This window comes from Xiphophorus hellerii, chromosome 8, assembly GCF_003331165.1.
Source record: "Xiphophorus hellerii strain 12219 chromosome 8, Xiphophorus_hellerii-4.1, whole genome shotgun sequence".
NCBI classification, from domain to species: Eukaryota; Metazoa; Chordata; class Actinopteri; order Cyprinodontiformes; family Poeciliidae; genus Xiphophorus; species Xiphophorus hellerii.
The window spans coordinates 26,426,167-26,450,777 of record NC_045679.1 but is presented as its reverse complement, the minus strand read 5'-3'; the positions used below and the strand labels follow the sequence as shown (position 1 = coordinate 26,450,777).

The following is a 24,611-nucleotide window of genomic DNA, read 5'->3' as shown; positions in this document are numbered from 1 at the left end:
TGCTTAATCTGCTCAACAAAAATACACAAATATTTATGGAAATCTGTATATCATTAAAGGTCCAAATCATAAAAAGGCCTTCAGGCTGTTGCCGTATTAAACTGACAATTTCCAAATTTTGGGGGTCATCAATTGTTTTCTATTTTGTTGGCCAAACTTTTACCATTCTTGACTTGTGCTCTGGGGCCGAACAAAATGATTTTATGCACAACAAATGGCCCCTGGACCACACTTTGGACGCCTGATGCAATCCCTTTTCTTTTTAAAGATTTTTGTTTTGTTTTGTCTTGTTTAAAGGACAAAGTTTGTATTTTAAATGTGGTTCCAGTTGGTATTTTTGACCAGTTCTAGGTTCCTTTAACATAGAACTTGTGACCTGCGAGGAGAACATGAACCCTGCTGTCACCAGAGTTAATCAGGACTGTTGAAGCTCCGCACAACAAGAGCTTGTTCTGCCGTCCATGACTCTCCGCTGCCTCATCTCTCTGTGCACTCAACCGAAAACGTGTACAGCTGAACATGTGAGGGACAAGAAGGGGGTGTTTGGGGGTGTAGGGGGTAATTAGGGGTAATTCGATTCCCTCCTCTTCCCCCCCACCTCTCCTGGTGATCCTGTTGACAGAGCCGGTTTGCCGGTTGTTCTGAGGGTGAGTTTTGGCAGCTGCCAGGCCCCCATGCGTACGTGTGCTGACAGGGCATGTTGGGAGTTTAAATGCGAGAGAGCCTCCACTGACTTAACATTCCTGATTCTGGGAGTCAGCTGTGCCATAAGAATCCACACCGCCTGGAGGGATGGGGGGGCGGAGGGAAGGGAACAGAGTCGTACAAGAGTCTGATTGTTCTGAGGTCTGCTCCAGCTGAAACACACTCAGCTATGTGCAGACAGGTAGAGAGAAGCTGTTTCCAGGAAACATTGTGTTTCAGCTTCACAAGCAGGTCAGCTGATCCATCCCAGCCACGGCGTCACCAGAAGAACCCAAATACAGACCAGTGTGGAGGACAAACTTTTAAAGCATGATGCTAAGAGCTAAAAGCTACAAAATCATAGTCTTGTATTTTAGTGATATTGGAAAGTTTATTTCTTTCCAATAAATAAACTGACGGCTGATGTTTTCAAGATTTTATTTCTGTTATTTTTGGTGATTTTTTTTTTTTTTTGCTTCTGGCTAATAGAAAGGCGACATTTTTAAGATATTACGTCAGACAAAAAAACCCAACATTTTCAATAGAAATATGTCTTAATGAAAAGTATGTTTAATAGCTGATAAAAGTTTATTTTCAAAAAAGTACTTTTTATCTTATAAATGAGTCTCAGAATGCATATTCTAATGTGTTGACTAAAGAATCAGTGTCAGTCTGTCAAAATCTAAAATTTGTTCTACAGGAAGACTTCATTTTGTTTTTATTTATTTTGGCACTAGAGGCATTATTGGCTTTATTGACAGGAAATGGTCAGAGAGAGAGAAAGAAGGGGGAGAGACATATAGCAAACCTCTCAAGTCCGGGAATCGAACCCCAGACAGCATTGGAGACCACAGCATCTGTTTATGGGACACCCGCTCTACCGCTGCACCACACAACGCCCCCTATAGGATGAATTATTGACCTATGCCTGGATTGACTTATATTACAAATATAAAGAACATAAAAAAAATTTAAAAAACTTTTGGAACTTTATCAAAAATAAGATTTATTTCTTCAATCAGATACTTCATGCTATCATGTACTTAGTTATTTGGTAGCACTGCTGCTTTGCAGCATGTTCCCCTTGTGCATGTGTGGGTTCTCTCCGGGTACACCGGCTTCCTCCCACAGTCCAAAAACATGACTGTTAGGTTAATTGGTCTCTCTAAATTCTCCTTAGGTGTGAGTGTGTGTGAGTAGGCGTGTGTGTAAGTAGGCGTGAGTGTGTGTGTGTGTGGGTGTGTGAGTAGGTGTGAGTGTGTGTGTGCATGGTTGTTTGTCCTGTTTCTGTGTTGCCCAGCGACAGACTGGTGACCTGTCCAGGTGACCCCGTCTCTCGCCCGAAATGTTCGCTGGAGAAGCACCAGCTCCTCCAGACCTCACTGGGGACAAAGGTGTACAGAAAATGGAAGGATGGATAGTAATTTTTACTAAATACAATGTCTGTCTTCTAAAGACTAAGCTAAAAATATTAAAATAAAACAACTAAAATACTTCTACTGTGCTATAGTTCATATCGATTCCAAGACTTTTGAAAGTGACATCAGATAGGGGCTGACTGACTACAAACATGCAGAGTTGCAGGAGTCAGATAAAACGGTATGCATTTCAAACTGCATTTCTAAGGCAACATGGGATTTTTTCTTTCTTTTTTTTAATGGGATGTCAGTTTCAAATACACGGACCACCCACATCCACATGGGACGGTTCCCAGAAATGTTTTCACCCACACGACCTCAACCTAAAGGCTGCTTTTACTCCCCCAGACCTGTAAGTGGCGCTAAGCATAGATTGTAGGACATAAATCCTCCTCACGAGGTGACCTGTTAACAACGAGAAGACAAGAATGGCGAACAACAAAGCGGAAGTAGAGAGATTATAGGCATCAAACGATTGCAAGCTTTTAGGAATGGGGAGAAAATGGACAGTACATCTATTCTATTAGATTTCAAAGAGAAAGTTCTGCCTGATAAGGTGATGGTTGGTTACATGAGTTTTAATGTAAGAGCCTATATTCCACCGCCTCTCAGATGCTATAAGTGTCAAAGATATGGTCATACTGCGAATGTTTGTAAAGGGAAACAGAGATGTGGTAGATGTGGAGGTGAACATTCGTATGGTGAGTGTGGAAGTAACCCAGTTAAATGTTGTAATTGTGGAGGTAATCATACTGCAGCATATGCAGGATGTATGGTTAGAAAAGAAGCAGCCGAAATTCAAAAAGTTAAAATTGATAGGAGAATTACATATGCTGAAGCAGTGAAAGAGGTGAAAAATATTGGAAATGATCCAAAAACAAATTATGGAAAGGAAGAAGGGATTAATAAAAATCAGGGTAATGTCACGTTAGAAAAATTAATTCCTTTTCTTGCGTATATCATTAATTGCTCAGAACAAGCAAGAACTAAGACTGAAAAAATAAAAATTATAGTAAAGGCAGCTACAAAGTTTTTTAATGTCAAAGATCTGTCATGGGGAAAAATTCATGATGAACTTAGACATGGGGAAGGATCATCTGAAAATGAGGCTTCTCTAATTGTTGCATAATTCAAATTCTACAATGGAACGCTCGAAGTTTAATAGCTAATGGACAGGAATTTAAAGGTTTCATAAACAATTTAAATACAAAACCAGACATAATATGTATTCAAGAAACATGGCTTAAATCATCACTGCAATTTAATATTCATGGTTACTCAGTTTTACGTAAAGATAGAATAAATGGGAATGGAGGAGGATGTGCCATATTTATAAAAGAAAATATTAAATTCATTCAGCTTCAAATAATAACAGACCTAGAAATTATTGCTGTAGAAATTTGGACAAATAATGGAAATATCAAAATAATAAATTATTATAATCCTTGTAAAAAATTGGAAAAATTAAAACTTGAAACAATCCTAAGACATTGGAGAGGGAAGATAATTTGGTGTGGGGATTTTAATGCACACAGTACTTTATGGGGAGAGCAAGATGATTATAATGGAGGAGTTTTAGAAGAAGTGATTGAAGAAAAAGAATTGGTAGTGTTAAATAATGGTGTAGGCACTCGGGTGGATTTGATCAGAGGGAAAGACTCAGTTATTGATCTGACTTTGGTGTCGCAATCTTTTGCGGAAAATTGCAGCTGGAGAATATGCAAAAAAAGTACAATAGGAAGTGATCATTATCCAATTTTTGTTGAGGTAGAAATTGATATAGAGGAAAACCAGATAAAAAGTGAGGGAAAATGGAGATTTGGGGATGCAAATTGGGAAAAATTTAGAATAATAAATGAGATTAATATGGTAAATATAGATACAAGTAAACCAATAAATGAATTGAATTTAGAAATTAGTAAAAGCATTATTAACGCAGCAAAAATAGCCATTCCTAGAAGTAATGGTACAAAAAAAAAGAAAATAGTTCCTTGGTGGACGTCAGAATGTTCAGGAGCAATTAAAATGCGGAATAAGGCTTTTAAAATTCTAAAAAAAATTATTTGTTTCCAAAATTTAATAAATTACAAAAGGAGACAGGCAGAAGTCAGGAAAGTTATAAGAAATGCTAAAAGGGATTATTGGAGGAAATATTGTGAGTCCTTAGGGAGAAATACTGCATTAGATAAGGTTTGGAATACTATAAAAAAAATGTCCGGTAAATCAAGAGAATATTTCTTTCCAGTATTAAAAGAGGATGATAAAATTATAGTAGATAGTAAAAGTAAAGCAGAATTATTAGCAAGAGTATTTACAAAGATACATAGCACGGAAAATCTAAATAGTAAAGAAAAAAAAGGACGTGAAATTACATTGCAGAATCAAAATGAATTACTGTATAATGATGAAGATAATGAGGACCTTATTAATATAAATTTTTCTTTAATAGAGTTGAATAAAGCATTGAAGAATTCCAGTAAATCAACTCCTGGGAATGATCAAATTAGTTACAGTATGCTAAGTAATCTTAGTGAATTGAGTAAAAAAATATTATTAGAATTATATAATAAGGTATGGAAGGAAGGAATATTACCTGACAAGTGGAAAGAAGCAATTGTTATACCTATTTGTAAACCTGGTAAAGATCCTCACTCAGCTGAGAGTTACAGGCCAATAGCTTTAACATCATGTATTGGTAAGATTATGGAAAAAATGGTAAATAATAGATTAATTTATTATTTAGAGTTGAAAGAGAAGATTAAATCTTATCAATTTGGTTTTAGAAAAGGTAGAAGTACAATAGATTCTGCATTATGTCTGGAATATGAAATTAGACGGGCTCAGATTAATAAGGAGAGTCTAATAGCAATTTTTTTAGATATAGAAAAAGCTTATGATATGTTATGGAAAGAAGGATTGTTAATTAAAATAAAACAAATGGGGATAAGGGGCAGAATATATAGATGGATTAAAAATTTTTTAACGGAAAGAAATATAAAAGTAAAGGTAGGTGGCGTTTTAAGTTCAAGGCATCAAGTCGAAAATGGTACTCCCCAAGGTAGTATAATAAGTCCTATGCTATTTATTATAATGATTAATGATATTTTTAATAATATAGATAAATCTTTTGGAGTTTCATTATTTGCAGATGATGGCCTTATCTGGAAGAGGGGAAGAAATATTGAATTTGTAAATAGGAAACTACAAGAGGCATTACATAGTGTAGAAGATTGGGCTTTAGAATGGGGATTTAGAATCTCAATATCTAAATCTAAAGTTGTTGTTTTTACAAATAGAAAGTTAAATATTATTACAAGTCTGAAATTATATGAGAATGTTATTGAAAGGATAGATCAAATAAAATATTTAGGATTCTGGTTTGATAAAAAACTTACATGGAAGACTCATGTTAATAAAATAGTTGAAAAAAGTAAAAAAATCTTAAATATAATGAGGTGTTTAAGAGGAAAAGAATGGGGAGCTGATAGGAAAGCTTTAAAAACAATTTACATTGGTCTAATCAGGTCAGTTTTTGATTATGGATGTATTTTATATAATTCAGCTTCAAATAGTTTACTTAAAACCATAGATAAAATACAATATCAAGCATTAAGGCTTTGTTGTGGAGCGATGAAAAGTACCCCAATTTCAGCTCTACAAGTTGAGATGGGTGAGATGCCGTTGGAGCTCAGAAGGAAACAATTAGCAATAACTTACTGGGCAAATATTAAAGGACATAAAGAAAGTTATCCTCCATATATTATGTTACAATCTTGTCAAGAAAAAGAAAAAAAGCAAATTAATAGTTTTGGATGGTTTATAAAAAATGAAATAAGAGATATAGGAATAAATCATAGTTTAATTAGTCCTGTGATTGTTCTTCCTGTTATCCCACCATGGATAATTGAGATAGCGGAAGTTGATTTAAGTTTACTGGAAAAAGGAAAACAATTAGAAAAGAAAGAGGTGGAAAATTATATTGGAAATGAATATGCGGAATATATACAAATATATACAGATGCCTCTAAAATGTCAAATAATAATATAGGAATAGCTTTTATAATTCCGGACTTAGATATTATGAGAAATAAAAGAATAACAGACAAACTGACAGTATACACAGGTGAACTAATGGCTATTTTAATGGCTCTAGAATGGGTTGAGGAAACAAGAGAGAGAGCGGTGGTAATCTGTTCAGATTCAAGTAGTGCCTTAGTAAGTATTGCAGAACAAAATTCAGAATCAAGGCAAGATATTATAGCTGATATTAATCATTTAATGTTTAGGATTAAAAGTTATGGATCTCTGGTTAAATTAGTTTGGGTTCCTGCTCACATTGGAGTAATAGGGAATGAGCTGGCAGATAGTTTTGCTAAGAATGCAGCAAAAAAGTGTATTGTTGATTTAAATATTAAAATGAGTAAAAATGAGGTTAAAAATATTAGTAAAATGTATATTAAGGATAAATGGCAGGAACAGTGGGATAAAGGAAGCAATGCCAGATTTTATTATAGCATCCAAAGAAAAGTTGGAGAATTTAGGAAATGTAGCAGGAATAAAAAAGAAGAAGATATTATATCTAGATTAAGGTTTGGACATACAGGTTTAAACAGTACTCTTAAAATAATTAATAAACATGATACAGGTTTCTGTAGTTATTGTGGGAAATTAGAAACAATACAACATTGTTTTTTAGAATGTAGTAAGTATGTTCGAGAAAGGGAGGAATTAATTAGAAATTTAAATAGGAATAAAAATAAATTAGATATTAGAAGTTTGCTTCAAAGATCATCGGGGGACGTAGTTTTTAATAGTATTTTTAATTTTCTAAGGAGAACAGGTATTATGGGAAGATTATAGTGACTTTACATCTGATCCATACTCCAGTCTAGAAGGTGGCGGTAATGCACCTAAAAGTTGTTTGCCAACCGCCATAAAAAAAAAACAAGAAGAAGAAGAAGAAGAAAGCGGAAGTAGAGTCTTCTGCGTGGAGCAACGATGAAGTGGAGCCTTTTCTCTCTGTCAGGTTGGTTTATAGAATTAATTAACTACAAGACAAACATGTTCACAGCCATCAACCTCTAAAATAACTCTTTAACTATGCAATTTACAGCAACATTTAATTTACCTTTGGGTTCGATATATTTTTGAATTTGAATGTAATCGTCCATTGTGCTTTAGTATGACGTGTAAGATGAGTTCGGGGTTATAAAGGTCCTTTTTGCTGTCCACATGAACAGAAAAGGGCAAACTCTCCAGTCTGCAACCCGTTTCAAAACTATAGAGGGTTAGCTTGTGGGGGGCAGCGAAGTACAAATGGTTTAAAACTTTCCTGTTACAGAAACTAATAATTCCTGTGTGGATGGTGCCTGAAAAAGCTCAGTTAAACTCCTCAAAGCCTTGGGTTGTGTAACAATACACATCTGGCTTCCTTATAGACTTTTAATATGAACTTTAATGAGTTTGCCTATAAATAGGACAGCACCAATTGCAGTTTTCTGGCCGATCGTCTATTGCCAATCTTTAAAATGTCAACCTGCCCCAGTAGCATTCAGAAGCAACAGTACTTATGTTTTAACTCAGGAAGAGTTCAGAAATTAATATTTGGTGGAATAACCAGGAGGTTTACAATGAGGTTCTCTTCATTTTTTCCAGAGCTGTATCAATAAATATCAAAATATAGCAGAAGCACAACTTGTGGTCCACAATGAGGCAATGCGCTGCAGTGCAGGAACATCCAGCTCAGTTTGCTGCTGTGACTAAGATTACATTTCCACAGGATTTAAAAATACTCCGGCTTTCGCAGCACTGTATTGATGGAATCGATCTGTTTGACTTTAAGGTGAATTACGTAGCCGTACAGTGACTCACTCTGACTTGCACAGGCATGCTGAGTGTTTTTTTTTTTTTTTTTTTGAAGACCACTCGGGCTCTCGGATATTTCCAGAGAACGTTGTACAGCAGCCGTATTTTTACTCCTGGTCTTAGGTAACTCCTCTAAAATGAAAACAGACACAATCCCAGATGATTTCACGGCTAAAGCATTTCCCAGATGCAGGAGCGTTTTCTGAGACCTCGTTATCAGACACATTCACTGGAATCAGAGTCTGAATGAAGCTGCTGTTAAGTCTAGTTTCACTGTAGTTGGCAGAATTCAAACTAACTGATATTTAGTTATGTCTAATTGCTGTATAATTGATACTGTTTGTATTATACAGTTGTATTTAATTGTACTTAACTTGTAATTGGGAGTTTTGACTTTTCACACAAGACAACTTTAGACATTGTAAAGTAGGCTTGGGTTGATAGTGGCATCGTTGGCAATAAATGGTGATGCAGAATATTGGATTTTTGGTCGATATCTGATATGTCGATATGCTAAAACTAATTTGCCCGATAACTGATAAAAAATACTGATATTCATCTAAAGCTTGTAGAATGGACTGCTGATGATGATTTTTTTTTTTCTTTCCTCCATGGTTAACCACTCTCTTGCTTTCCCTTTTGGCCTCCATGAATTTATCGTGATGGTGGTTCTTGAGATGGTTAATTAGGTTCAAAGTGTTGAAGGACTTTGTTGCCGCTCCTCCTCGCATTACTGATGCTGAGCAGTCATTGCAAATAGCAGTTCTGCTATCCGTTTCCAACAGTTTAACAAAACTTCCACACTGCTGACATTTTCACTTGGCCCTGCTTGGTGACTTCATGACGCTGTGCTGCAGGCATCATTGTTACTGGTTTGTCATATAAAAGCAACACCTTTTACATTGCTGAGTTATTTTGACGGAATAGCCAATGTCCGATGTTAAATTTTACAGGCCGATAACAATACTATGCCGATAATATCGTGCATCCCTAGTAATAAATGTTCACTTCCATCTCTGTTGTTGCAAGACGTTTCTGATGCTGGTGAATTTCTATTGTACAAAATAAAAACGAAAGATATTTTTACATGTATTCAAGGGCATTTCAGCTTCTACTCACAACACCTTAGAAAATATTCATCCAGTATCCAGAGATGCCACTGGCCTAGTAGTAGAAGTCACTATTTTCTACTGAAGTCACCACAGCATCTCAACGGATGCCGTTTTTATTTTCGCTCCATTCTTTCTCCAGCTGGTTTAATTTCCAAACTGGGAGTTCTGGACCTCCTGTTGCCTTGTTCGTCTCCCCCGCCACTCCCTCAGTGCTGCAGCAGTGGTGTGTGTGCAGGCTCGCACACGTCAACAGTGGGACTTATGCAGGCCGTGAGCAACGTAATACCTCGCCAGGCACGGTGCCAAATGAAGCCAGGATTATTCCACATGCTCCCAGCAGTTCAGCGCCATCACGCAAGCGTCAGTCACATTTAACCACTCCGATTTTACAGTTCTGCGCTTGGGTTCTTTTGGCGTTTCTGCAAATCTGCTGGAAGCATTCAAGTATTTAATAAAAGTTTGAGTTTCTGGAATCTGGCCAAAGGAAAAGAAAAGGCAGATCTTTCCTCTCCTCCCCTCTCTGTCATGAGCTGCTCTAAAGCTTGTGCACATGCATGATTTAGGTCACTCCACAAGTTCTACTACTAATATATTATTTATCATATTTTAAGATCATCTTGTTAATCCGCAGCTGTGCATCAACAGATTAGTAAAGAGTTTCTTAGGTGAAACCAAGTTAAGTGCTCACCCTCATAGTTGTCTTTTTTTTTTTTAATGCCACTTCCTGTGGTAAATAGCTGACATTTTAGCTGTCAGTGGCTCTGCTGAGTTCACAAGCTAGCTTGTTGCTGGTGTCGTTAGCTCTGGTGAAGAAAGAAAGGACCTGTGCAGGAAAATAACAGTCCAGCATTCACTGAAAACAGAATGGAGCTGTAACTTAAATAAAAAAATTTAAAAAAGATTTAATTTGTTGGATGTAATCAAATTAAGTTAGTCAAACTTACGTTATTTACATTTGTTTAACATGACAACTTAATAAACGTAACATTAATTTTTGATTAACTTCATCTAATTACTTGTAAACAAATCAAGTTGTTTATTTTTTTTTTTTAGCTGGATCCTCTGTTTTGTTTTTTTCAGTGTTGCCTTTTGTAGTGCACACAATTTCATTTCCAGCTAAAACAGATGACAGATCTAGAAATGTTGTGAGGAACGCGGTTTCAAAAAATCATCTATAAAGCTCAAACAATTTGGGAGTTGGTGCCAAATCCTTCTGGAAAATAAAACCAGCATCTCTAGTATACCACAGAGTTTACTAAACATCTAATCTGATTGAGATGCTGTGATGTAACCTGAAACAAACTGGTTCCTTTTGAAAACCATCCAAACTGACCTAACTACAACATTTTTTACACAAAAGAGTGGGCCGAAATTCCTCCACTGTGTTGCAAAAGGCCGATTTCACATTATCATCAGTGATTGATGGCAGTTGTTGCTACCAAGGGTGACACAACCGGTTATTTGGTTTAGAGTCCAATTACTTTTCCACTCAGTGCCAGGTTGGTTTGGCAAAAATCTTTTAAAGGGGCAGTATTTGGTATTTCCAGGCACATAGTGCCATTTTATTGCACAATCAAGTAGCTATGTTATCTTCAGTAAAATGCTGCATATATATAACAAATATGACTCAACAGAAATTTGACTTTGTAATTTAATGCCTACAAATTGGGTCTCTTCCTCTTTAAAAACTCCTGCTTTTTCTGAGACTCCGCCTTCAGGAAGTAATCAGAACATGGCACCCCTATTAACTCTATCCGTTATTAACATTATTACCAGCGTTACACTGAGAAGTAGTTCGTATGCTGAGTTCAGTAGCTGCGCCGCTCCACCAGGTATTTGCTAATTGCTCCTGGTTAGTCTGAAGGAGCTGATTGGAGGGCTGCTCTGTGAGGCGGAAGCCTGGAAACTGCAGCTCTGAGAAGGAGCGTTTTACACAGTTGAATGGTTGCCATGGAGAAGAAATAATTTCTCAAACATGCATGAAAGAATCATGGCAACACTCCAATTATGTTCTCGATGAGGAAATAACATTATTACATCACGTAAAGTTCAAAAAAGTTGACTTTACATAAAGCTGGCCCTTTAAGTCAGTCGGTGTGCTAGTTTTGGCTTTTAAATCCAAACTAGCTTAAAAGCTAATGTTAGCTTAAATGAATAAAACTCATTTTATGTAAAGGAAAACATTAGCTAAGTTGTAGCTACGATGCACAGGGTCACACATCGTACGCACCCAAGGTGACAGATTGGGAGTAACTTCAAAGATGGAGTAAAGTGAGATGAGAGACCAGAGGGAGGCGCACCATGTTTGTAGGCAGCAGAGAGACAGCGGCAGAGAGAGATCCTCCATTAGCGAGAAGAAGCATGATCCTGCTGTGAAGCCACGCTACCGGGGCTATATTTAGCTCCTGTTGCCATGTGCTGGGAATGTTCATGGCAGAGGGACACACACACACACACACACTGAGTGGTAACACTGGACAGCAGGTTCACTGCTGGTCTCCCTCTTCTGACTCCACATGTGTGGTCAGATTCAGAGATGGGATTTGATCTCTTATCCCGAACTTCCATACAACCTCACTTGATGAAATCGACAACCGGTCCTAAGGTTTAATAGATGTGTTCTTTTGTGCTTGTTGTGTCTTTACAGTCTCTTGATGGGGGAAAAAAAAGGCTTTGTGCAATCATTAGGAAGGAGAATCTGTGTGTGCGTTTCAGTGAGATGGGGCAAAGTTAACGATTGTTTCCTGAGAAAGTCAAAGTGAAACACGAAGCTTTCAGAATTAAAGATGACATTCATTTGAAGTACAAGGAATAAATGACATGTAGGATTCCACAATCTGATGGAGTTTCCTTTTCCTCCACTCTTTTGCATTTCTAATAGAAAATGCACATCTCTGTATAATCTGCTTCATGCCGTCCATGTGAAAGTGGAGCAGCAGTGTTTCTCTCAGAAGCAGCCTGAGGTGTCGCCATGCAGACCCACCGAGGCTCCGCCAATAAGGAGACCCCGAGCGTCCTCCAGGCCGCCTCTGATTGGCTGAGATTCTTTAAGTCCGCCATTGTAAAGCTTATGGACAGGTTGACGTTTAATTTGCAGAGCGCTGAAATCGAGATTACTGGCTGTCGAGCGCGTTTCCACGGACGATGAATGCAGCAAAAGCTTCAAAGTCACTAAATCGGGGATTTTTTTCTTTCGGCAGAATAAAATTGCAACTCGAAGAGACGAGTAGGATGACAGGAAGGCACGCTCTTTCTTTGGAGCGAGGGCTGTAAGTTAAACGCATTGTGGAACAGGCAGAGGAGGAAATCAACAAAGTGCCTGGAGGGAACCACAATCATTTGTAAAAAATAAAATTCAGGGATCATTCAGTCATTATTTATCTGCTTTTATGAAAGTAATCCTGAAGCGAGGTCACCAGGTCACTGAACGGCAGTCAGTCATTCGCTACAAATCTGTCTTCTAACAGACGGTAGATGATTGTCTCCTACAGATGATAAAAACCCAAAATTCAGCGTGGACCAGTAACAAGTTCACCTGGAAAATGAAATCAGCTTCTCCATCAGCAGAAGGAAGCAGGAAGTGATGTAAATGTCTCTGTAGACGGCTGTGTTGACCGTGGACTTGGTGGTGGGTGACAAGGACTTAAGAATTGTATTGCAATATTTAATGTCACTATCATGACAATGATAAAAGAGACAGTAGGAACTATTCATTACTTCTTCTTAGGGCTGAAACGATTCATCGAGTAACTCGAGTAACTCGATTACAAAAAATCCTCGAGGAAATTTATCTGCCTCGAAGCTTCGCTAAATTTATTGTATTGTAATAAGCAATGCTGTTAAATACGCAGCACACTGGTATAGCCGGAGGGTTTTTGTGTTGCACAACGCTACCACTTCCGTTAGCGCCTGGAGCATATGTGCTAAGTTTGTAGCTATGGAGGGAACCGGAGAATGCTCAGAAGGAGAACCCCGAAAGCGACAAAAAATGTCAAAAGTTTGGGAACATTTTAGGCTAAACAGAAAGGACAACACAGCGCAATGCATCCACTGCAAAGCAGAATTGGCGTACCACAACAGCACGACATCAATGTTGCAGCATCTGAAGAGAAAACACCCGCTACATGCATGCAACTCGTACACGGTTGCCAACAGGTAACGTTTATGTTCTCTTTGCTAACTACGTTGTGTGATAATCTGCCATGTTATAGATGTAAATTGAGGCACATTATTTTGCTAACGTTACATCTAAACATAGCGGTTACTTAACCGGGTGTAGTGTAAATTGTATGTGAGGGTGGAACTGAGAGAAATTATGCAGGACTTAATGTAAGTTTGTTAATAAAAATACGCAGCAACAGATTACAGGCATAAGCTGAAAAGCATTTATTTATTGGTGTCTTTCCATCCTGAAAAGTTACAGTCTTTTCTTCTCGCTACTGTTATGTATGAATTAGAAATTTTTGATTAATATTTTTTGTAGTAATTCTATATTTGTTTATACCTAAGCAATCAAGAATAAATAATAGCATCGTTTTAATAAAAATAGCAACATTTTTGCATTTTATCATGACTAGTTAAGGCTGCAGAACTCTGTACAAACTCAAACCTTTACATTTTGAGTAAGTTTATTTTTTTGCTAACATATAGATTACATTCTGTTTTCCAATACATAAAAAAACATTTCACTGCATTTAGATTTTTCTGTGATGGTTAAAAATAATGCTTTTAATTAAAACATCCTCAAAATTGCGTTATTATCAATAAAATGTTAGAGTTAAATGAGTTGTTTACTTAGTTCTTTTACGTGTATGTGTATTACTCACTGAAGATAAATACATAAACTAAAAGCTGGAGTATAGACATTTTTATAAGCATATTTGTGAGCCTGCCACTTTATTATTTGAATATAATTTAATATCTTAGTATAACTTTTCTTCAGGTTAAAGCAAACTACTGTTACAAGTAAACTTTCTAAACTACAAACATTTAACTGTTAGGGATGCTCAAAAAGGAGATATTGGACTGATCTGGACTAACTGGTGTTATTGCAGATTTGCCAATAGTTTATTTTATAAATTTTTTTTATCCGATTAATCGTAAGAATAATCGATAGATTACTCGATTACTAAAATATTCGTTTACAACAGCCCTACTTCTTCATGTAGCTGTACAGCTGTGGTCGCCTGGTGCATCTTTCATAGCACCACAAACACAAATACTGTTAAAATGCTCCAAACAGGACACTTACCTAAAGAAGTGTGATTTATATCAGCAACTGCGTTCAATTGTTTTTTTAATTTACTGATATTGATGAGAAATAATATCAAAAATAACATTTCCGATAATATTATTATCAGTTTTGTTGTTTTATTTAACATCATTAATTGAAATTTATCAAGACGACAATAGATCAAAATTCTTATGGTGAATTTTTTTGTAGTAACTGATAAACAATACGATACTGTTCCTGGACTTCAGAAAACCCAGAGGACCAGAACAAGCGGAGGACACGGTACCAAACCATCACTGACTGTGGACTGAATATTGGCTGATGTTACTTCAGCACAGTTTTAATGAAATAAACCGTAAAAGCTAAAATTTGAAATGAAATTTGTGCTGAAGATCTGCTTAAATGACCTACCACTGCACATATGAAGTGTCTCTTCGCTGTTCTCAGGCGAAATATAAAAATTCATATCATAGTTGATAGTGATGCCCTCATTTAGGCATTTTCAAAGTTGCTCCTTAACTCTGCTCTCTGTTGTGTTTGCAGCGGAGAATCCATGGCGCCGGCAACAAAACGCCGCCTTCTTGTTCTGAATATTCAATAAATGTAAAGCTGTTGTTAATTGGCTGATTCTAGGATGACGTGTCACCACCAGGGGTCACTGCAACACCAAAAATATCCAGCTTCCTCCAGTTCGAGCCCATCGTGCTCTCTAATACAGACCCACTCAATAAATTAGGATGTCGTTGAGAAGTTCACTGACCGCTCCATGAAACACAGACTGTTGTTTTCCTGGCCTTGATTGTGTTTATTATGACAATTTCCTACTTAAACTAAACAAAAACATGACATTTAAATTAATATTGTCACTGTCCTAAAATGGCATATGTCATTTTTGCTAAAAAAGTGATTTAGGAAAAAAAAAAAAAAAAAAAAACACTTGGCAAAGGTGGCTCATGCCTTTGTTTTAAAAAGGTGACAATACAATATTACAATAAAAAAAAAAAAGACAAATTATGCTTAAGTTATTTTTGAATGTACTTTCAGTTTGACAAATGAGCCTAGTCAGAAAGTATATTCTAATTTATTGAATGAGTATAGAAATATAGGTTTAACAAAACTTGAAAAAGGACAGAAGAAAGATTTTAAATGCAAATATTCAAAAAGAAAAATAATTATTTTTATATAAAATTCATTTCAGATATACATACTGTATATATATATCCATGTAATTTATCTGAAATGATAGTATGAAATTAATATTCAGAATTGTATATAGATAAATATTGTTATATACATCCACACATTTCCAAAATAAACTTGAAAATGTTCTTACATTAATACAAATTTAACAAAATACATAAACATAGTCACACAATAAGTAGATAACATAACACATTCATAACGTTAGACCAAATGCTAAAAAAAAGCATTACATCAATTATTTTTAGGAATATCCTCTTACATTACTTCCCACTAAACAAAACAGAGAACGTTATACAAGTCATTTTTTGTTGCCTGAAAAAAGATATTTTCGTTTCATACCTTAAAACTCAGAACGGCGCTTTACCGCAACCTCAGGAAATAAGTACATTATTGCTCCATCTAGTGGTGAAGCAAAGAAATACAAACAGCTTAAATTTCTATTTCTTCTCCTGGTGCTTGACGTTGAAGCAGGTGACCCTGCAGGAGGTGGCCGCCTGGCACATCTCCACCGAGGGGTCGACGTCCACAGAGGAAGTGCTGATGAACCAGCCGCGGAACTTCACCGACTCAAAGCTGACCAGGGAGCCACCGGGGGGGGTCATCTTGAAGAAGAGAAAGCGGTCCAAGCCGTCATCCTGGTTGATCTCATTCAGAGACTCCTGGCTGTATTGCTAACAGACACAGAGGACAGAGATGCTGGAATAAAGTAATTGTACACATTTATATTGTTCACCACTGTAATTATTTACCCCCAGGCTGATGAGTCAATATCAAGAACAATGAACAAGTTGAGGAAAGGGAATGCTCTGATTCTTTAGTGTGTGCAGCTAAGTCCAAAATTCTTCACAAGTCTGCCTGATTTAGATTTTAAATAATTTTTACTTAGCTAATAACTTTCCTTTCCTGATGCAAAACAAGATTGGAATCTCTCAAAAAGACAAATCAATATAAAATGACTGTTATTTATTAAGAAATGAATATTGGCATTACAATCAAACCCTAATCATATCAGAAAAATTTTATAGGAGTGGCCAAAAATTTTAGGGGAGCACATCAAAAAAAATTATATAATTTTATTTATTTATTTTTAATTTGTATTTCCTTATTTATATGAGTTTACATTTATGTCTTTGAAGAAGATGACTATATGCTTTTCTATGACATTATTATGACTCAGCATATTTTAAGCAGGAGCCATGGCCCCCTTCTTATCCCCCTTTTATGAGCGCCACTGTCCACATGTTGAACGTTGATTCTATTTACCCTAAAATGTTCCTTTAAGCTGAAATCTGCCAAAAGTAATTGCATAAAAGTGAACCAGTCTCTAAAAACATATTTTTAAAAAGTGCACATTTAAATACAGCAAAATCAAAGCCAGAACTGTACGGTAAGAGTTAAAAAAAATCCTTTCAGGGATAAAAATATGGCTGTTGTATGATTTTGTGTTTACCTCCAATATCAGCGAAACTTTCCCATCTTCCATGGAGCAAGAAATGTGCAGGTTCTTAGAGACGGATAACAGAACCGTCAAAGAATTGATGCTGGAGGGCGGACTGTAGTGGCACATCTTAAAGTTCACTGAGTGAGGAAAACAAACTGAAGGTTATATTACTGTAAACTTCCAGCATCATCCCACATTCATACGTAACTGGCAAAAATAGAATCAAAAAGTTATGGGATCACCCTGTCATTTTCATGTCAGAAGAACTTTTTTGGTTCATGATTCCATATTTTTCTCCCTTGTTTTTTTTCCCTTTTATTTGAATTAGAAAAAAATGTGCAATTCTGAACATTACGAATAAAACACTTTTCTGTCTGCATTTGGTGATGGAAAGAAAATCATCTGACCTATAAGAAAGTCACCATACGCAACATTTGGGCTTTACTTTTTACGCAATGTGTTACGCTGAGACCTTTATTTAAAAAATTAAAAGCAAAAATGTAAAAATAAAAAAAAAAAAAGAAAGAAAGTTTTCTTTGCCTTTTTGGAACGATGGGTGTAGAATTTTGGTGGAAAATAGCAACTTACGGAAATATGGAATAATTAAAGTACCAGGAGTAAATGCAGCACTTTTACCATCATTTTTTACGTTTTTTTTTTTTTTTTTTAAACTGTATTTATCAATCTGTAAAAACCAAAATGCTACTTCTTGCATCCTTCTGTCACCTTCGCGATCACAGTTTCCGGCTTTCAGGGTGATGGCCTGCAGCTTCATCTCTCTTGTTGTCAAGATTAAATCTTTTTGGCGCTCGTCGCTCACCGTGACCTCACACACGCTGCTGCACCGCTGGAACAGCGGCTTCCCTGAGAAGGAGTTCCATGCCTCCTGGAAAACGGTTTCTGTGGAGAGAAAGACGACAAGATCTTTCAACAACAAAAAAAAAGACTTTAGGGACAGATATTGAAAGTGTTGACACAGATCAGATTTTTTTTTTCCACAGCGGTAAATGTCCTATTGACCATAAAAATCTTAGATAAATGCAGTGTTAAATATTAGGAATATTAATCCAATATTAATGTCTCGACTAGTCCAGATATTGAAAAAAAAAAGAATATTTGTGACAATGTGTCCGATTCAGAAGGGCAGATCTAGTAAGTCTAATTCTATGTTTTACATTATATTTAAAATTCATAATTGCACTTTCTGAGTCATTTGAAAGAATGGTTTATTTTTACATGTTTGACCAAAATAATCAACCTACTGATCTGATCAGTTTCAGTTGCTTTATTATTTATTTTACATCGGCTGTTCTACTCCTGATAAAACTGACTGAACAAATTAACATTTGTTGCGTTTACATGTTTGACCAAGATTGTGACGATATTGGTGCAGAGTTACCAAATAAAATTTCAGTTCCGCACATTTCTGTTTCAAAATAAAAACAAAAAAAAACATTTTAGGTCAATTCAGCATTTTATTTCTGTATCAGATCGGCTTCGTCCGATACTAAACCTTAGATATCGGTATCGGAAGTGAAAAAAGTGAATCACTGCATCCCTACTAGATATCTCAGGAAAAGGACGCATGAAAACTCAGGATTAGTGTTTTTCTTCCAAAGACAGGCCCAATTTTTGTCGAAAATACCAGGAACTTTATTTTTATTTCCCCAATGGCGCATTTCACTACCAACCTTCCACCACGCAGTCCATGATGGCGCCGCAGAGCGCCACGTCGCTGAGGTCTCTGCCACACAGAGACAGGGACTTGCTCAGCATGTTGACGGCCAGCACCAGGTTGGCTACTCTCTTCATGGTCGTCCTGTTGCGGGTGACCATCAGGTTCAGGTCTTCGCTGAGCTTCAGGTCACACTCCACATCCTGCTGGAGAGAGCAAAAACAACCCACAAGCACCATCACTGTGGGTCGCTACACCTCTTGGTATTATTTTACAGGTCCAGTGTTTATACGGCACATCATCAGCCTCATAACTGCATGGTGAGAAGAAAGTACACCTGGTGCCAATTTGAGGGTTTTACTGAATTTGAATGTGCCGGGAGTTTTCGGGGTGGTTTTCATAAAACTTGACAGCTGACTGAATAATGCTTCGTCTTTCCTGAAAGGCAACGGTTTGACATGTCGCTAAATGCCTTTGGTATGTAATAGAGTTAGTAAAATGGTGACAATAAATGATTAATTATTCATTTATTAAAGGTGACCTATGTTAGAGTAAAGACCAATAAACCTTCAAGCAGCTTCATGCAGTGGTAGCATTAGCATGAAGAAAGTAAGCTAAGGCTGTTTTTAATATGCAAATCCTCTCCAATCATTGATTAGATAATTCACTAAAGAATAAGTCATCCTTTAGATTCAAGGTTTTTTTCAACAGATAATGAAACTGATAAAACTTTTACATCAAAGCATTAATATAACTCAGCTACAATGTATGACAGTTATCCTGAATGATAAATCTTACCTCTGTGTCACTCGGGGGAGCTCTGTTGTCAGGTGAGCTAATGGCAAAATTTAAAAAAATGTTAGTGAAGCATTCTACCTCAGCTCGGTATTGTTATATTATCAAAAACCGTACATGAGAAAACGGTTTTTAATAATACGATAAAAAATTTAAAAAACGTTCAGAAATCTGTAAACACTTGAGTTTAAAATGATTTTGTTTCAACATTCTGGAGGGAATAAAGCAAACACGGCATTCTATAAGAACAGCTAATAAAACACAGTCCACTCATTTAGAGAGTGGTTAGACCACTGCGGCGTGTCAAATGTCATTTGATGAACTTCATGGTTACCGTGGTAACTGTATATGAGGTGTGATTATACTCTCACTGCACTTGTTACCTGCAGCTTTCAGCTCAGAGAATGAGAACTGTAAAAGCAACAAACTTTCTAGTTTGAAATGAATGTTTCTATTTTCTCCAGAAAATCATGAAACCCGCAAGAAACTGTCACTTTAAAATGTAACCTTCACGCGCGGTCTCGGCGTAACACTCACGTGCCACGGTCTGTTAGTGGGGGAAGTGGGAGGTTGTCACGTTAGACCCCCAGTTCTCAAAACCACACACACACACACACACACCCATACTACACACACACACACACACCTCGTAAAAGCGTACGCGGGGTCAATGCGACCAGCGTAAAAAGCTCGCGGGGTCCCAATGGACCCCAACTATTAAGACCGCAGGTGGGTAACGAACCAATCAAAATAGCAAAATGCTAAAGGAGAAGCTAATCAATGGATATCCTGCAGCAAGACCAAAAAATCTACCAGGCATTTAAAAAAAAAAATAAAATAAAATCTTCAACCACAACATTAAATTTCACATATTAATATACATCACAGCCTTCCGTTTACAGACACGTTGTGTAGGAAATGTTCTTCCGCTCACCAGTCCAGCGCATCAGCTAAATCAAAGTCCGACATTGTGCCTCAGAGTTAAGTCCCTCAGATGATGGCGATGTTCAGGCTCACTGTCTCTTTCTGAGAATTTATATATGCAGCTCGCTTCCTTTTAGAAAGTTGGTGGTTCTCTCTCTCTCTCTCTCTCTCTCTCTCTCTCTCTCTCTCGTGGCTGTGGAAACCACTGCTGCCTCTTTGGAAAAAGTGGAAAAAACCAAGTCACTGAGTGTGAAAAAAAACTGATAAATGTCAGAATGTTGTGATGTTAACATGAGAACTGACTAATCATTTTCAAACCTTAATTTGTCATAAATACCTGTTAGAGGAATTACATAAAAAGTGACCAAGATTCAATTTCAACATTCAGATTTCTTTGGTAGGAGCCCGTCTATATCCACTGGTAATATTTATCTACTAAATATCTCCAAATCTCTGACTGAGAGCACCACTCTTGTCCATTTTCTGTCAGACTTGGGCTTTGGCTAGGCCATTTCAAAACTTTGATTTTCCGCTCGTGAAGTGTTTCCTTTGGTGATTATCTTTTGACTTCCGAAAGCCGACTTGTATTTGGACCTGTTCATAACTCGACAAAGCATTAAATTCCATCTGAAGAAAGCTAAGCTCTTAGCATTATTCTGCCACCACCGTGTTTCATTGTGGGCCGATGAGCTGTGTTGTTTGTCCTTTTCTGTCAGAATCCTGACTAAAGCTTCAAGCAGGGTCAGCTTGACATGATTCAAAGCTTAACTTGAAGACAGGTAATGAACAGCGAATGTTTGTAACTCTTCTGATGTGGTTCCTGTTCAGAGTGATGGAGGTTTATGACCTACATTAAAACCCCCACCTCGCAAAGCCACATCCTCTGATGCTGCATCATTATATTTCCAGTATTCTGGTATTCTGCTCACATATTATATATATATATATATATATATATATATATATATATATATATATATATATATATATATATATATATATACATATATGAACTTGTCTGGCCCGGTCCCGGGGACCATCTGTGGCCCTTGTCATGATTTTTGTTCGGCCCTGGACCCCAAGTCAAGAATGCTAAAAAATTTGGCATACAAAAGAAAAAATAATTGCTGACCCACAAAGTTTGGAAATTGTCTGTTTTTCTTTTTGAAAAGGCAGCAGTCTGAAGTCCTCTTTATGTTTTGGAAAAGGTGCTTCAGAGTGTTTATCCAATGTTTTTTTTATATAATATACAGATTTGATGAATTTTTTTTTTTATTGTTGAGCAGGTTAAGCCTAACGTTTTTTTTTTAGAAATCACAATAAACATAGTTTTTTTAATTTTTAATTTAATTCATTTTATGGCCCAGCAGTAACCTGAATTCTCCAGTTTTGCCTCCCGGGGCAAAAAGTTTGGACACCATAAACATAAGGCACAATGCTGACCGTCAGGACAACAGCGTGTTTACCTGGCGCTGGGTTTTCTGATCATTTATTTATTTATTTTTAAGAGATTGTGTCATATTCAGTTCATTTCTCTGCGTTTATGACTATTGTATGAGTCTTAACATACAGGTTCCTTCCTTTGGTTTTAGTTTCCCACTTTTTTCTTGTTTTTATTTTGGATGGTTCTCGTTTATAATAATGGAAAGTAATGATTTTCCTCTTGGATTTTAGTTCTGTTTTATGTCTAGTTCAGTTTCCTCCATCTTAGTCTCCTTCCCTCAGTCTTCCTGCTTGCTTTCTGCCTCAGCTGTTCCACATTCCCCCTGATGAAGCTCACCTTGGTAAAATGTGGAGGTGGGCGGATCCATCCAAAATATCCACAATATCGACACCAAGTCAGCGTCACTAATCAGATCTATACTTTAGTTTCATATTGCTTCATGAAATTGGATTTTATTTTTGTGTTGCAGTTTCTCAACTTTACCATGAAAATAAGATTTTTGCGTTGAATCTTGAATTTCAATATGTGACAGCGATTTTTGGGATAAAAGTTTGGGAGTAAAAAAAAAAGGAAATTGCAGTAATAAAATATAAGGCTTGTCTTTGCTTTAAACATTAAAATAATGATTTGAAAGTATAACTTAAAATAACTTAAATGTAACTTTTGAGAAAGATATCGGAGCTGGTCTGTAATATTGATCAATATGTACTAGTTCCACTGGCAGATTATTTTATTTATAGCAAGATATTTTCCCATATTATAAGAGAAATAATCAGATAGTGGAACAAGTACTTTCAAAAAAATCTATATTAATGAATTATTGACCTAAAACAAGCTCTTATTTCTTGCTCAAAAGTTACTTTTCAGTTCGTTTTGTGTTATTTCAAGTCTACTAAGACTCATCCACTAAACACTAGACCAAAATGACTTGCTAAGATTTTGTGTTTTTTCAGTCTAAAAGGCAAATTCCCTTTTTTTTTATTGATTTAAGCCCATAAAAATATCATACCCATTCCAGCGTGAGAGAGTTGAAGTCTGAAAGAAAACACAACTTCCTGGGAAATCAGAGGCGATAAAATCCACATCTTTATTTAACAACTCTGAACTCTGAGGGGAAAATTTTCTGTTCGTTTCACCAAGTCAGATCAAGAGAAACAGACCAAGAATAGAGCCAGAGGTACAGAAGGATTTTCACTAAAAAGTGGTGCTGCACATCAAACTTGTTACTTTTTACTTTGAGAACAGCCTAGTGCAAAGTACTATAACACACTCACCTGACTACAGCTAAGAAAAGACCACACACACACACACACACACACAGCTGATCTTGTTGCCTGTGGCAGGAAGTGGTAAAGATTACCCAGATATGAAAACATGCACAACAAGACAAGTATCTATAAATGCGCTGACAAAATGTCGTACTCGCTCGGTAACAAACCTGCAGTTCTCAAACTGTGGTTCACGCAACACTTGTGGTACACAAGTTCCTGTTACTGGTCTATGGGGGAAAAAATGAACACCTTCCAATAGACAGGGATAATTTCCAGCAGAGAATTTAAAGAAAAGAAAAAAAATATACGTCATTTACTTTCCTCAGGTAAGCTGTTGCACGTCTCCACAGTGTGGGAGGATAAAACCCAGACAGACAGAAAGTTCCCAGCTGAGGTTCCTTCCTGCTGCAGAAACTATGACCTTTTAATCTGTAGAAACAATTTATTTTAGTCGCCTGCTGTGGGAAGCAGTGGCGATAAGAGGAAGTCCCCACAAAAAGCCTGCATAGATCTAAACTCCCTGGTTTACACACAGGCTTTGTGGGCACAGTGACAGAAAATTGTTTCTGTACCATGTTGGGAGAACTTAACTGCTTCAGGTCATTGAATGAATGTTATCAGATAAGGATAACATCAGTAATAATATTTTTTTTTAAAAGCAAATGATTTGGGCGTGCCGTGGCGGCGTAGCGGTTAGCGCGACCCGTATTTGGAGGCCTTGAGTCCTCGATGCGGCCGTCGCGGGTTCGACTCCTGGACCCGACGACATTTGCCGCATGTCTCCCCCCATTTGCTGTCAGCCTACTATCATATAAGGGACACTAGAGCCCACAAAAGACCCCCTGGAGGGGTAAAAAAAAAGCAAATGATTTTCTTTATCCAGATAGAGTATCTATCCAAATCAACCTGGTCATGTGTTAAAAACTAACACAGGACAGTATTCAATGTCTTCCAGCCACATGGAGCCATTTTATAGCATAATAAAGTAAATATGTCTACTTTAATTGCTATAAAAAACGACGTATATATCAAATATGTCTTAAATGAAATTTGACTTTCTAATTCAACGCCTTGAAATTGGGCCTCTGTCTCTTTAAAACCTCCTGCTCTTTCTGAAACGCCGCCTTGAGGAAGTCGCCCCAACATGGCTCCTCTATTAACACTTCAGCAACATTTGTTTTATTTACCAGCAAAGAGTCCAGTAGGGTCAGTTGTGTAGAACTCAGACCCGGAGCGTCAGACTCTTCGTGAGTCTGTCATACAACATCGCTCTCTTCAGTCAGAGGCTTCTTCAGATTCACCGTTAAACTGACTGCGACGATCCTATGAGGTAAATTACATGAGCTACAATAACGTTTAATTTCCCCTCCAAGATTAATGAGGTATTGTCGAGTTTGACCAAACAGCGTACCAAACCTCACCGACCGTTGCCCTCTGGAAACGAAGCGTAGGTCTATACAGCAGTTCCTCTCTGGAAAGCAGAACTAAACTGCAGGTCATCTGAAAAACCTTCCTGCTGGAAGATTAAAGCAAATAAAACAGACGG

General features: G+C 37.0%; 1 protein-coding gene across 2 annotated transcripts; it reads right to left on the bottom strand.

Moving 5' to 3' along the window:
* Positions 1-14,452: 14,452 nt before the first annotated feature.
* Positions 14,453-20,499, bottom strand: il1b (interleukin 1, beta). Of its 2 annotated transcripts, none has more exons than XM_032568875.1 (6): positions 20,361-20,499; positions 19,430-19,466; positions 18,648-18,834; positions 17,683-17,856; positions 16,966-17,093; positions 14,453-16,186 (listed from the first exon to the last, which is right to left on the bottom strand). In XM_032568875.1, the coding sequence occupies exons 1-6, from the start codon at positions 20,393-20,395 to the stop codon at positions 15,953-15,955; spliced, it is 795 nt and encodes a 264-aa protein (XP_032424766.1). In that variant the 5' UTR covers positions 20,396-20,499; the 3' UTR covers positions 14,453-15,952. The 2 variants fall into 2 exon arrangements, with proteins under 2 accessions (XP_032424766.1, XP_032424765.1); XM_032568874.1 differs by having other exon boundaries at positions 18,648-18,837; positions 20,361-20,492.
* Positions 20,500-24,611: the final 4,112 nt, after the last annotated feature.